Source organism: Aquarana catesbeiana, linkage group LG03 (assembly GCF_042186555.1).
Source record: "Aquarana catesbeiana isolate 2022-GZ linkage group LG03, ASM4218655v1, whole genome shotgun sequence".
In the NCBI taxonomy this organism is placed as follows: domain Eukaryota; kingdom Metazoa; phylum Chordata; class Amphibia; order Anura; family Ranidae; genus Aquarana; species Aquarana catesbeiana.
In genome coordinates this window covers 238,231,486-238,246,621 of record NC_133326.1, presented here as the reverse complement: position 1 = coordinate 238,246,621, position 15,136 = coordinate 238,231,486, and the positions used below count along the sequence as shown (strand labels likewise).

At 40.7% G+C, this 15,136-nt stretch overlaps 1 protein-coding gene across 2 annotated transcripts in view; it reads left to right on the top strand.

Annotated features, from left to right (window-relative positions):
* Positions 1-15,136, top strand: part of ZNF277 (zinc finger protein 277) — a 137,802-nt gene that overhangs the window by 22,559 nt on the left and 100,107 nt on the right. Inside the window, exons 2-3 of one of the 2 annotated variants that reach the window (XM_073619891.1) lie at positions 5,298-5,445; positions 13,920-14,121. In XM_073619891.1, the coding sequence (XP_073475992.1) occupies positions 5,409-5,445; positions 13,920-14,121 (239 nt within the window). In that variant the 5' untranslated portion in view covers positions 5,298-5,408. The remainder of the gene's footprint in view (positions 1-5,297; positions 5,446-13,919; positions 14,122-15,136) is intronic. The other variant, XM_073619892.1, reaches the window with a different exon arrangement.

Here is a 15,136-nt window from a genome sequence, read left to right as displayed (position 1 = left end):
GATATTTCTTCTTTTTTTCCTATAATCTCCAACCATATAGAATTCAATGCCCATACTCTCTCCTTGCGTCTATTACAGAAGTTTATCATCAGCGTCAGAGGAGAATGGTCTGATACCCCTCTCGGCCTATACTCTATTTTTCCTAGAAGGGGAAGCACCCCCCTGTTTCCCACTGCCATATCTATGCGAGAGAGAGTGCGGTGCGACTCCGAGAAGCAAGAGTACTGCCTCTCCTCTTGATTACGGATTCTCCAGAGGTCGCACCAGCTAATCTCTTCAAACAGCTGAGTGAGCCGCCCCTCAGTTGCCCTATCCTCCCTTGCTCTTGGAGGGAACCTATCAATTTTACCGTTAAGAACCATATTAAAATCGCCCACCACTATAAGTGGGGTATCCCCTTTGTCCTCAACATATTCTAGGAGGTGATATAAAATCCCCATCTTGAAGGGAGGGGGAATGTACACATTAGCTATAATAAAGGATTTACCCTCTATTGTGCAGAATAAGAAAACATAACAGCCCAACGGATCTATCCTAACATCCTTACAAGAGAACACCATCCCCTTTTTAATCAGTACACACACTCCTCTTGAATAGGAGGTGTGTACTGAATGGAATTGTACTTGGAATTTTTTATTCCGAATTAAGGATTTAGACTCATTGGTGAGGTGTGTCTCCTGTAAGCACACCAGGTCCGCACCCAGTGATTCCAGCTCTGAAAATACCGTGGCTCTTTTAATGGGGTCTCCCATACCCCGGATATTCCATGAGGTTATTACTACCATCCTAGCCCTCCTTTAGATTATAAGCATACATACTGATAAATGCAAAATACGTACAAATACATAAAATATAAAACTCCATTAAATAAAAAGGAACAAAAAAGAGAGGAAGAAGAACAGAACAAAAAGAGGAAAAAACCATCAGGAACATAGGCCTCTTATGATAATAAATACTAAAACTTTCCTTGATTAACCCCACCAGTGTCAAATATTTTTTTATATATATATATATATATATATATATATATATATATATATATATATATATATATATATATATATATATATAAAATCTCTCGTATACAAAGTTTCCCTTCCTTTTTAATCTTACCAAATTTTTCTTTACTAATTTAAGTTGTGAATAAATGTATCAACAATCTATGTGGTGGCTTTATCTTTACCATATGTGCATTTCGTACTAGTGGATAACAACCCTTTAATTGTACTTGAATCTTGCATATTTCTCTACCCTTGTGCCCATCCATCCCCCTCCCCCCTGCCTTTCTTGCCCTACCCCCACCTCAATCACCAATAACACCATCAACCACAAAACAATCATCCTCTACCCTTGGCAAACTCTCGTAGATATTTTCCTCCACCACCTCGATCGCCCTCCCTCCCCCTCCAGTCCCTGCTGGAAAAAAAAAAAAAAACATCAATCAGCTAATAATACTCCAACCCTACAAGTCCTTTTTATTTTCTTCCAGCCATTTTGCGACCTTATCGGCTGAATCAAAAAATTGTGTCCCTCCTGGAGCATCAACACGTAATCGCGCCGGGTAAAGCAAAGCATAAGATATTTTCATATTCCTCAAGTTGCGCTTGATTTCGACAAATCCTGCCCTCTTCTTTTGCAGATCTGGGGAGTAATCCGGGTATATTGAAATTCTAATGTCTTTGTAGAAAATATCCCCTTTTTCCCTAGCTTTCTGCATTAATACTATCTTATCCCTGTAGCTAAACAGCTTCATTATCAGTGGTCTAGGGCGGGAGCTTGAAGTGTTTAACCTGGTGGGCACCCTATGGGCCCTCTCAATAGCAAAAAAATGGGAAAAAGTCTCTGCCCCAAAAACCTCCCTGAGCCACTTTTCCAGAAACGCTTCTGGACAGGCCCCCTCGCTTCCTTCTGGGAGGCCTAGTATCCTCACATTCTGTCTGCGGAGGCGATTCTCCATTTCATCCATTTTGCTTTTATAAGTATCCAGCTGGGTCTGCATCAATCTAAATTCTTGCCTCCATGGGCTGCAAAGTATCCTCCACTTGACTTAACCTCTCTTCCAAATTAGAAGTCCTTTCAACGGTATTCTGTAATTCTTGGCTCATAGAGCACAGTTCCTCTTTAAGGCCTCTCAATTGGTCACATAAGTCACTCAGTGATCCCCTACAGGCATTAACTGCACTCAAAACCTCTTTCAATGTAGGTTCGGGCTCACTGGATACTACAGCATCAGGATTAACTTCATTCATTTTTCCCGAGGGGTTCTTTACAGGGCTTTTTTTTCTCACCTCTTTCTCCACCTCCTTTCTGTCTGTTGGGTCTGGGGGAGTGAGTCCAATAGAGACCACCATGAGAGAGGGCAGCAGGAGAAGCTGAGTCAAAATTTTGAAGCCAGGTTTCTGTTAGGCTGCTTTCACACTGGGGCGGTAGGGGGCGTCGGCGGTAAAACAGCGCTATTTTTAGCGCTGTTTTACCGCGGTATTCGGCCGCTAGCGGTGCAGTTTTAACCCCCCCCCCCGCTGGCGGCCGAAAAAGGGTTAAAACCACTCGTATAGCCGCGCTGTCCCATTGATTTCAATGGGCAGGAGCGGTGAATACACCGCTCCTTCACCGCTCCAAAGATGCGGCTTGCGGGAGATTTTTTCTTCTCCTGCCAGCGCACCGCTTTAGTGTGAAAGCCCTCGGGCTTTCACACTGAACAAACAGCGGAGGCTGTTTTGGGGCGGTTTGCAGGAGGTATTTTTAGCGCAATAACGCCTGCAAACCGCCCCAGTGTGAAAGGGGTCTTATGGCGAGTATGTTAAAGCTATGAGTGATGAAGAGGTCATGTACAGATGTTAAATAATGTTATTTGAAGCGCTTCACAATGTGCATAAAAATGAATAAATATAAATAAATATAAATACTCAAATCCAGCGGTGAGTAAAAATTCCTAAAAAATCCAGCAATCAAAATTGTAAAAAATTAGTGCCACCAAATGTGTAAAAAAAATTCTTTTGCTTCTGTTCACAACCAATGTGAGAATCATAAACAGATCTTATTTGACAGGCAGATAAGAGAAAAAAACAATCATTGTGCAATAGTTAGGATACCAAGGTACACAGGCAAACTTCAATCCACTCACTTGTGTCTTATAATGATAAGGCATATGCAGGTTTTACTATAGCAGTCAGCCGCCTTAGACAGGAGCAGATTCACTGCAGTACACTGTGTGATACTGCTGATCTGCACAGAGCGTCCTTGGCTCCTCCCACGCGTTGCATCACAGTCACGTGACTTTTTCAAGGATCCTTGAAAAAGTCACGTGACTGTGATGCAACGCGTGGGAGGAGCCAAGGACGCTCTGTGCAGATCAGCAGTATCACACAGTGTACTGCAGTGAATCTGCTCCTGTCTAAGGCGGCTAAAACCTGCATATGCCTTATCATTATAAGGCACACGTGAGTGGATTGAAGTTTGCCTGTGTACCTTGGTATCCTAACTATTGCACAATGATTGTTTTTTTCTCTTATCTGCCTGTCAAATAAGATCTGTTTATGATTCTCACATTGGTTGTGAACAGAAGCAAAAGAAACATTGTTACTATAAATGTTAATGAGCACCTTAATTAAGCAAGTGTTTTTAAACAGCTTTGCTAGTGGGACTGGATCAAAGCTCTATACCAATCGGACTCTACACTTGTATAATTGAACCTTCTGAATACATACCTATATATTTATATTTATTTTTATGTTGATTTTTTATGTGGATTTTTTTACACATTTGGTGGCACTAATTTTTTACAATTTTGATTGCTGGATTTTTTAGGAATTTTTACTCACCGCTGGATTTATTTGAGTATTTATATTTATTTATATTTATTCATTTTTATGCACATGGTGAAGCGCTTTAAATATAATTATTTATTCTTTTTAAGTGACTCTGAAAACACTCTCTTTTGATAGCAGCATCACTTGGTTTTATGTGTTTTTTATGTGTAATTATCAGCTATTTAGCATCACAGCGCTTTGTGTTTTATATATTCATGTACAGATGGAGCGGGCGTTCCAAAGGGCGCATGAGATTGGTGGGCTGTTTTGATAAATGCCAATGGTCCCAAAAAATGTGTCTCAAGTGTCTGATCTGTCCGCCATAATGTCACAGTCCCAATTTAAAAAGCGCTGATCCCCGCCATTACAAAAAAAAAAATAAAAATTTAAAAAATGCCATAATCTTTCCCTTATTTTGTAGATGCTATAACCTTTGCGTAAACCAATCAATATAAGCTTATTGCGATATTATTTATTACCAAAAATATGTAGAAGACGACACATCAGTCTAAACTGAGGAAAAAATTTGCTTTTTAAAAAAAAAAAATAAAAAAAAATATATTTTATTATAGCAAAAAGTACAAAATATTGTGTTTTTTTTTTTTTTTTTTTTAATCAAAATTGGCGCTTTTTTTTGTTTATAGTGCCAAAAAATAACCGCAGAGATGATCAAATACCACCAAAAGATAGCTCTATTTGTGGGAAAAAAAGGACGTCAATTTTGTTTGGGTACAATATCGCACAACCGCACAATTGTCAGTTAAAGCGACGCAGTGCCGTATCACAAAAAATGGTCTGGTCATTGAGCAGTCAAATCTTCCGGGGCTGAAGTGGTTAAAGAGATTCTGTGGCCAGGTATCTTTTATATACCTAACGAGTTGTCATTAGGAGCACCTTCTTAAATTGACAAGACTAATCTGTATAGCACATGAGCGCATACTGTAGCCAGTCTGTGGGAGCCAGTATTATTGTTGGTGGTTTTTATAGACCATTTCTTTGTAAGTGGGCAAACTTACAGAATCTGCAGGTGATTAAATTATTTTCGCCACTGTATCTTACTTTAAGGAAGAATTGGAACTTTTTATGTGCATGAGTAGTATGGGCGATGGTACCTCTTTTGACTTTAATATTATCGTACAACAACCCTGTAGTGGCTTTCAGACTATTGCATTTTTTCCCATTATCTGCATATTCAGCAGTCTCTGCAGAAGAAATAAATGTCTCTTGAAACCATTTCAAACACTGAACAATATCTGTCAAGTATCCTGGGGTCCATAAGTGAGGACAATCATCAGTGGCCACTGCTAAGAAAAGGGATTTCTTCTTTAAGTGTTTGGTAACTCACAGGGTTAACTTTACATTATCCTCTTTGTTGATTAATCGAATGTCCTCCTGTGACTGTGTTTTATTAAAATTGCAGCTATATACCTTGTTTACTGAGCAAAGATCGGTGATCACCTGATCGCCTCTCTTTTTTCGGCCCCACAGAAGCAGCGGACGGGGCCGAGAATCCCCTGCTAACGTCATTCAGGAGGGGAGGAGGAGAGAGGCGGCCCTGCCCGCTGCAGCTGCTGTCATGCGAGAGAAGAGAGAGGCGTTATGTCACGTGGTCACCGATCTGCGCTTAGTAAACAAGGTATATAGCTGCATTTTTAATAAAGCACAGTCACAGGGGGACATTAGGGTTTAATTATCCTCTTTGTTGATTAATCTAATTTGTACAGCAGGATGGGAGGGGGCGGCGCAGACATGGAGCAGACGGGGGGGTGGGGTGGAGGAGAGGACACAGAGCAGGGCTGCGGATGACGGAGACACGTACGCTGACTCCGGTGTCAGAGCTCAGCCCTGATATATCAGAGTCAGCGCAGAGAGGGGAGGGTGGAAACTGGCAGGATCAGTCAGGATTACAGGTGATACAGGGGGCCAAATGACACAGCAAAAGCAATGTGCTGTATATAATGCTTTAAAGCAACAGGATTTTAATTTTTTTGGGGTTAACAAACACTTTAAGCACCGTACATGCGTGCCGAATGTTGGGCGGTGTCGGCCGATTCAAGAGAAACCGGACGATTTTCGAAGGGGCATGACCAAAAAAAGGTCTGCTGACCGACTTCTGATCTGCGCTCTCAGCCAATAGCTGAGAGTGCTGACCGGAGTGTTCTAGTGGGGGGACAGCAGGGGAGATCGCTGTACTAACATTGGATTATTAGTACAGCTGCTCCAGCCTGAGCTGTCAGTTTTTTTTTTTTCGTTCAGCCCACTGGGTTGAACGAAAAAAACCTAGCATCGTGTACCAGGCTTTACTCTGTAGGTCATATATATATAAGTTATGTGTGATGCCTAAATTAGATATACCCTTGTTAAACTGTGAATCAACTAGTGCATTGTCACAATCACCTACTCAAATTTGTTAAGGTATGTTTACCCTAAAAATTACCTTTTCTTAAAGTGGTTGTAAAGGAAGAAGGTTTTTTTTTTTATCTTAATGCATTCTATGCATTAAGATAAAAAGCCTTTTACGTGCAGCAGTCCCCCTCAGCCTCCCTAATACTTACCTGAGCCCCATCTGTTGCACGAGAGACTCGGCTCTCCAGGACTCTTCCCTCCTCATTGGCTGAGACAGCAGCGAAGTGCCACTGGCTCCCACTGCTGTCAATTGAAGTCAGTGACCCATTGATGAGAGAGAGAGAGGGGGTGGGGCCGGCCGCAGCTCCGTGTCTGAATGAACACACGGAGCTGCGGCTCGGCTTGGGTGCCCCCCACAGCAACAGGAGGGAGGGGCCAGGAGTGCCGAAGAGGGACCAGAGAAGATGAAAAAGGAGACTTTAGTATTACTTTAATAATGCATATGCAGAGTTGACGTTGACCTGTCATCTGCCCGCTCCGCTCACTGTGGCCCATGACCGGTTACCAAGTCGCTCAAGTAGCCCTCGCTCTTCAAAAGGTTGGGAACCCCTGCTTTTAAATATTGCAAAAAGAATACCTGTTGATCCTGCCAAAAGTCCATTGAGCTCCCTATTTTCTTTACTGCACTGAAATCCCTAGTGTTCTTATCGTCTGTCTCAGTTTTTCTTTGTAGACTACAAAATGCCTCCCTCTTCTTATATGGAGATGGGGATGTGTTCTGTATACCGAACTGGGAGCAAGTGGCCTAGGGTGACACTGCTGCTCCTCCATAGATATAGTACACTGAGTGAGTGTAGTCATCTTAAGACAGGAAATGGGTTAGTGGTAAGTTGTACCGGTGAAAATAAAGGGAAAAAAGCCTAACTTTTTTATTTATTATTTATGTACAGTATTTATTTTTGTGTCTTTTAATTGTGATATACTGTACAGTGCCTCTTATTTTAAAAAAATGTAGCCACCACATCTAAGAGCTGGTTTAGATACTCTTTAAATTTAACTTGTCAGTTTGGTAAAAGTAAAAACCTGCAGTTTATACTTTGCAGGGACACCAGTGGTAGGATTTGTATGTTCTCCCTGTGTCTACATGAGTTATATTTTTGGATTCTAGGAGGACAAAAAAAAATGTGAATGTTGTAGGGACACTAGATTGTGAGCTCCTTTGAGGAGAGAGACTGATGTGAATGAATCACAGGATCTTTAAAAGTGCTATTCATTATATAAATTCAGGAAACAAATAATCCCAGCAAGACTCAATAGAAGTATTTAATGAAGATATGGAAGTGTATTTTCAGTATGATAGGCAGTATTGGAGGCACATATACTGAACTACATCATGCCCATGCTTACCAGCAATCTGGATTGTAAGTTTTGCGAGTGGGAGGTGATCTACTGCACAAGCTATGAAGTACGTTGTCTGTTTTTATCATTTTCACATTTTCCCCTGAATCCTTTCTTTTATGTGTAACAAGGCAGAAAGCTCCAAGGCAACCGCTTCTCGAGGAGAATATCTTCAAATTCTAGTGAGACTGGTTCTGCTTCTAGAACTTGAAAATAAACAACAGCAAATATTTTTTATTAATGTTAGCTCCTTATTACAGCACATATGGACAGAAGTCTCTGGTGTAAAGATGTGTAATCTCTTTTAAAGCAATGCTAGCAAATGTGTCTATTCGTGGATAAGATGAATATGGAAGTGATTATTGGCGGAGTTGGAGGGGAAAACATAGCTGCTCACTGGTGGAGAGTAAAGTAGTGTATGTTGGTGCTGTGGTGGAGAGTGAGTAGGTGTACATCCAGTGCAGTGGTGGACAGGTAGGAACTGTGTGTTGATGCAGTGGCAGGAAGTGCCAAAGGGTGCAGTGGCTGAGAGTGCGTGTTAATGCAGCGGTGTAGAGTTAGGTGTAACAGTGCGTTGGTGAAGGATTAGGTAGGTGCGTGAATGGGGCTGGTGCAAGGATTTTCGTCTACTTAGGCGAAGCTGCATTTTGCAGGGACGTTGGATTTCATTTTTGGGAATGATTGATATGTAGATTCCTAATAGGTGTTGGCTGGGGATCACTATGTGATGCAGGCATTTTTAGTGACTTAGTAAGTTGGTAGCTTACTTTTTTAATGTGCAATTTTTAAAAAATATTTTTAATAAAATGTATTGTACCTCAACAGGCCATATGTGTTGTGTTTGTGTATTATTTTATTTATTTTTATATATAATCACAGAATATAAATCGTTTTTACACGATTGTATCACTGTATCCTAGGTGTGTGTTTCTTTCAGTTTTGGGATTAAGCGTGCCTTATGGGTGTGACCAAAAAAGTACCTGTATAGTGTGAATAGGGGTGTTATAATAGTGGTTATGCGTATGGAAAGGAAAAGAAAGATGGGGTGTAGAGGATAAGGAGGGAAAAGTGGGATAAGGCAGGTAGGGCCTGGATCTGTGCAGTCCAACAGATGCACCCAATTCAATTCCTTTATACATGAAGCTGTTGGATAAAATTCGGTGGCAGAGAAGGTTTCATGCATGGGGTCCATGTTTTATCAAATTTTAGCATAGTATTGTTCAGTATTGCTGTTCTCTCAATCAAAGTCCATGCAGTTAATCATCATAATTATATTTTTATAATAAACCATGTACTACATTTTTATGCTTTACTTGATTCTATTCATGCTGGTCACCTTATTTCTTTATCTTAAGTAGAACAAGTATGGACATTTTAAGCAAATATTGTTATGCAGATTGTTACACTTTCTGTGTGTCTCTTGTTTGTCGGTTTCTTTACCTCTCCATGACAACCCTACCTATTACTAACAAACCACATAACCACATTAGCCAGCGCGCCCACACTATAAATAATAAATATATATATATATATATATATATATATATATATATATATATATATATATATATATATATATATATATATATATATATATATATATATATATAGTTGGTGAAGATCATGCTACATTATCTGTTACTATGTGATTTGACTTTTTTATTTTTTCATTTTCAAGTGTGGAACCTATAGCAGTACACACAACTCTTGCGCTCATTTGTTTTCTTCCGTGTCAAGGCAATTCTATAAATAAAAAAGTCTTTTTGAGATGTATTATATTTTTGGTAATATCCTCCTCCAACTACATATTTTGCGAATATAGAAATGCCAAAAAGTCAGGTTCTTGCACAGAATGTTTTATTGTTATTTAATTATAAATATAATCTAATAATTATAGGTATGTACAAGCTATTAATATTAATTATACATATTTTTATTTCTTACCAACTTTTTATTTATGTCCAAGGATTTGGTGAAGTCGACATAATTCCAATAATGTATGGCTATTGGCCACAATAACAGTAAAAACTTCACCAATATTAAAAAATCATGACAATGTTGTCACAATAAAAGTGAAAAACATAGCAGCCCGGGCTCACGCACGCGCGCGCGCACACACACACGGACACTCGGCACACTTATGGTGTTTAGCAGCCCGGGCTTGGAGCCACATACATGTAGCGTATATTCGCTCCACTAATCACCACACGAAGCGGGGCCACTACTACTCACCCCATGCAGTCACAAAAGAGACAAAAAAAGTCCTTAAGTGCACTGTGTTTGGGCGCCGGACACAGCGCACTGTGGGAAGCGCCACATCTATGCAATCACGAGATTGCAGACAAGGTCTTCATTGGCGGGGTTTGGAGCTGCTTTGTGGCGCAGTCCATCGTGCTGAACAGCTTCCGCCCGGCGCCCGTAGTGTATCGCTGCAGCCGGGTGCTTTGTTCTCAGTGTGAGAACAACATCACTTCTGGCGGGCTACAAAAAGATAGCAGCCGCCATGAGGGATAATCCCCTTGTGTTCGGTGGAGATGGGAGGCCCCTCCAAACTCCACTGAACACACGGAGAAAGCCGGGAACGAGCTGCCGCTGAAGGGGACAGAGACAGACACAGCATGAAGGAGGGCTGTGAGGAGGACTCTGCTCTGCTGATGGGGACACAGATGTAAGGAGGACTCTTCTGACACCATAACAACCATGGTGCCAGGATGATTGAAGCGCTAACACCAGGTGTTTGGAGCATCTTTATCTGCTGATTGTTAAACTTTCTGGAATACACACATTTCTATTGTTGTGTAGGATCAGTCATGCCCACTATTTTGCTGAAACCTGATCCATTTTTACCAAATGGGAGGGGTCAAAAAGAAAGGGCGGGGTCTGGCGCCCTCACATCCTAAAACTTCACCAGCCGCCACTATCTACATCTACAGCCAGACAAAGGATGACTGCTTCCACTATCTGAACCGTCCCAGGGACTTGTTTTTTTGCACATCGGAGAAGTCAATCGGTAACGGACTAAGGAAACAAGCAGCACGGCGGGTGAGATTGTGTCAGGGACTCTGCAGTCCCGTCATTTAAGCCTTTCTCCATGCATTGTATATGCTAAATCCCATGCCATCTGGCTGTGGCTGCTTCCTGCACCAGGGACCAAAGATCTATATTATATGCTCCCTTATAGCCAAGTCTAGATGCCTATTATATTTTGAAGCTCATCCATACATATGTCAGTAACTTTGAACTTTGAGTCTAATACCTACCCCTCCCCCGCAAGTGTGCTGTGTGTCTGTGTGTGCAAGTGAGCACTGGCTGCAATGTTTTTCACCTTTATTGTGACAACGTTGTCATGATTTTTTAATATTGGTGAAGGTTTTACTGTTATTGTGGCTAATAGCCATACATTATTGGAATTGTGTCTCTTTTCTATTAATAAACTTTGTATCTATGCCGCTGTGAGTTCCATATTGAAGCCCCATTACAAACCTGCTTGGCTTGTTTTCTTTTCTTTGCATCTTCTATTTGGCTTTGGGAACCCCAACCTACTAAGTCGGTAAAATACATACCATCTAAACTTTCAGTGTTGATGTTTTCCCTATTTTATCATGTAATTTTTAAGTCGACATAAACCGTAATTAATTCACAAGTACATAGAGGAACACCCAGGTCCAGATTCTTGCGTGCAATAGACCTTTTACAATGCAGTTTGGATAGGATATATTAGAACAAGAAAAACAGTTCATAGAGCTTAGTAGTAATAGGTAAAATGAGAGAGTCCCAAGGTGGATCATTTAACACCCCCCCACCCCACCCCACCCTTGTGCCATACAACAAAGTTAGTTTCAGTAAAAATTTGGAAACAAAAACAAACAGGATCATCAAAGTATGGTGCCCCCCAACATTGGTGTTCAGGGTAGAAACAGCCCTATACATTGATGGTTAGTGGAAAATTGCCCCATTTTTCACTGGTAATTGTTGGTGGGAGATGTACAGTTGCAATAAAAAGTATGTGAACCCTTTTGGAATGATATGGCTTTCTGCACAAATTGGCCATAAAATGTGATCTGATCTTCATCTAAGTCACAACAATAGACAATCACTTTCTGCTTAAACTAATAACACACACAGAATTAAATGTTACCATGTTTTTATTGAGCACACCATGTAAACATTCACAGTGCAGGTGAAAAAAGTATGTGAACCCCTAGACTAATGAGATCTCCAAGAGCTAATTGGAGTGAGGTGTCAGCCAACTGGAGTCCAATCAATGAGATGAGATTGGATGTGTTTTTTACAGCCGCCCTGCCCTATAAAAAACACACCAGTTCTGGGTTTGCTTTTCACAAGAAGCATTGCCCGATGTGAATGATGCCTCGCACAAAAGAGCTCTCAGAAGACCTACAATTAAGAATTGTTGATTGCATAAAGCTGGAAAGGGTTATGAAAGTATTTTCAAAAGCCCTGCTGTTCATCAGTCCATGGTCAGACAAATTGTCTATAAAAGAAGAGAAGGTTCAACACTGCTGCTACTCTCCCTAGGAGTGGGCGCCCTGTAAAGATGACTGCAAGAGCACAGCGCAGACTGCTCAATGAGGTGAAGAATCCTAGAGTGTCAGCTAAAGACTTACAAAAGTCTTTGGCATATGCTAACATCCCTTTTAGCGAATCTGATACGTAAAACACTAAACAAGAATGGATTTCATGGGAGGATACCACAGAGGAAGCCACTGCTGTAAAAAAACAAACAAACATTGCTGCATGTTTACAGTTTGCACAAGAGCACCTGGATGTTCCACAGCAGTACTGGCAAGATATTCTGTGGGCAGATGAAACCAAAGTTGAGTTGTTTGGAAGAAACACACGACAGTATGTGTTGAGAAAAAGAGGCACAGCACACCAACATCAAAACCTCATCCCAACTGTGAAGTATGGTGGTGGGGGCATCATGGTCTGGGACTGCTTTGGTGCGTCAGAGCCTGGACGGATTGCTATCATCGAAGGAAAAATTAATTCCCAAGTTTATCAAGACATTTTGCAGGAGAACTTAAGGCCATCTGTCCACCAGCTGAAGCTCAACAGAAGATGGGTGTTGCAACAGGACAATGACCCAAAGCATAGAAGTAAATCAACAACAGAATGGCTTAAACAGAAGAAAATACTCCTTCTGGAATGTCCCAGTCAGAGTCCTGGCCTCAACACGATTTGAGATGCTGTGGCATGACCTCAAGAATGTGATTTACACCAGACATCCCAAGAATATTGCTGAACTGAAACAGTTCTGTAAAGAGGAATAGTCAAGAATTACTCCTGACCGTTGTGCATGTCTGATCTGCAACTGCAGGAAACGTTTGGTTGAAGTTATTGCTGCCAAAGGAGGTTCAACCAGTTATTAAATCCAAGGGTTCACATACTTTTTCCACCTGCACTGTGAATGTTTACATGGTGTGTTCAATAAAAACATGGTAACATTTAATTCTTTGTGTGTTATTAGTTTAAGCAGACTGTGATTGTCTATTGTTGTGACTTAGATGAAGATCCGATCACATTTTATGACCAATTTGTGCAGAAATCCATATCATTCCAAAAAGGTTCATATACTTTTTATTGCAACTGTATCTGCTCACTGCTCAAGGAACCCCTAATGACCACTTGAGAAGCCATAGTGTTCCATGGAACCAATGTCCAAGAAACGCTGATCTACAGTATGCCCCAATTTTACACTTCATAAGTAATCTCATAGTGACACATGTATCGGATATTATTAAACACATAATTGGAGTGGTGTGCTAATCTTCCTTCACTGTAGCTCAAGCTGTGGTGGAAATAAAAGCAAAAATAGCTGAAGCTACAGCTTTAACTTTTAATACATTTTTGTGTCCCACTAGACTATATTTTAGTTTTTAGCCAAATGTTGAACTCTCAGTAGTTGCTTTGCATGAAATATCTGCAGCAGAATGGGGCCATATGTTCCAGAGGTGCTCTGGTATCCATCTGTAGAATCTGTGCATGCCAAGCATCTATAGATCCCAGCTTGTTATTAGTTTTTAAAGTTGTGGAGGAGGATGGCTAATCCGGCGTACATATTGCAGGAAATAAGTTGTTTGAAACATCCTTTCTACTCGTGAAAAGTGTTTCAGGGATTTACTGGTAAAGCAGTCGTGAATGTCTGCGTAATACATCAGCCTAAACTTTTTTTTTTTTTTGTGTGAATTACTTTGCAGATATTCATACTGCAAAATGTCTGTTTGCTGACTTAGTAATGTAATGCAAGTGGAAATATTAAGTTTTATTTTATTTATTTTTTTGATGGATGGTGCATGTGATGCTTTAATGAATTTTACATCAAGCTTACTTTGATTTTAATTGCAGATATCAAGGACTGTATCCTGGAGCCTCTGTCATTTCCAGAAAGTCCAGGACCAATTACTGTTCTAAGCCATGCTGTGTATTTGCCATGTATGTTCTGTGAACAGCTGTACAAGGAGGCGGAAAAGGACGGACTCCTCAAACATATGGTTATTGAGCATAAGCTTGTCATTGCCGATGTAAAGTTAATAGCAAATTTTAGGAGGTAAGGAACATGTTTATTATTGACACACTGAAAATGTTTTACTGATCCAAAAAGTTTTGTATAGCCTTATTTTGTTAAGTGAAAGCGTTAGTTCACCACCTTTTTTAGGAAAAAAAGAAAAGGCGAACTAACACTCTACACTTACTCTCGTGGGTGAATGGTTGTTTGTGCTCACACAGGGATTTGAAATATCTGCCCTTCTTCCCTTTGTTCTCTTAGAGCTCCTGGGAGGGAGCAGAGTGATTCTGATTGGTCATCGTCGGCATATGACTGCATTGACTATTCAGAATCGCTCTGAACTGTCCCGGAAACCCTACAAAAACAAGGGGAAGAAGAGCATGGAATTTAAATCTCTGGATAGCTTAATCAGCTGCATGCACTGACAGCTAATCTCTCACGAAGGTAAGTGCAGAGGGGAATGGGGAGGATGCAGAATGTTAGTTCACTTTACCTTTTTGAGAAAAAAACCCTTTAATTTAAACAGAAAAGGAAAAAATGGAGCAAGAACCAACCAAAGAATATATCGATAATAGCAGCAGTCTAGATAGGATAATGGTTGATGAAAAATAAAATGAATAGTAATAATACTACTACTAAAATAATAAATAATAGTCCCAGCAATTGATGAGGGGGGTCAGTTCTTTGCACCAGCGGCAGCTCCCTTGGGAGTTGAAGCAAGCTCTGGAAAATAAGTAAAGGAAGAACAAGGCATGTCAAACTAAGTGCAGCATGTAGTGAACAATGTATTTATTAGTAAAAAGAGCCAAATGGCTACTCACATAATGTTAGTGAGAATCAGGCAAATAAAGTGATGGTAGTAGTAGAGTCCATGGTCGCTGTACGGTCCGGGATAACATTGATATAGTTGTCCTGGTAGACTGCAAAGGATAGAACTGCAGAGCGGCCTGGATGACCAGCCTGATGATTCAGCTGGACGGTGTACGTTCTCGGACCTGGCCGGAAACGGAAGAGTGTACCAGCGTGGAACGCAAACACGATGAGGTCCGTGAACCCG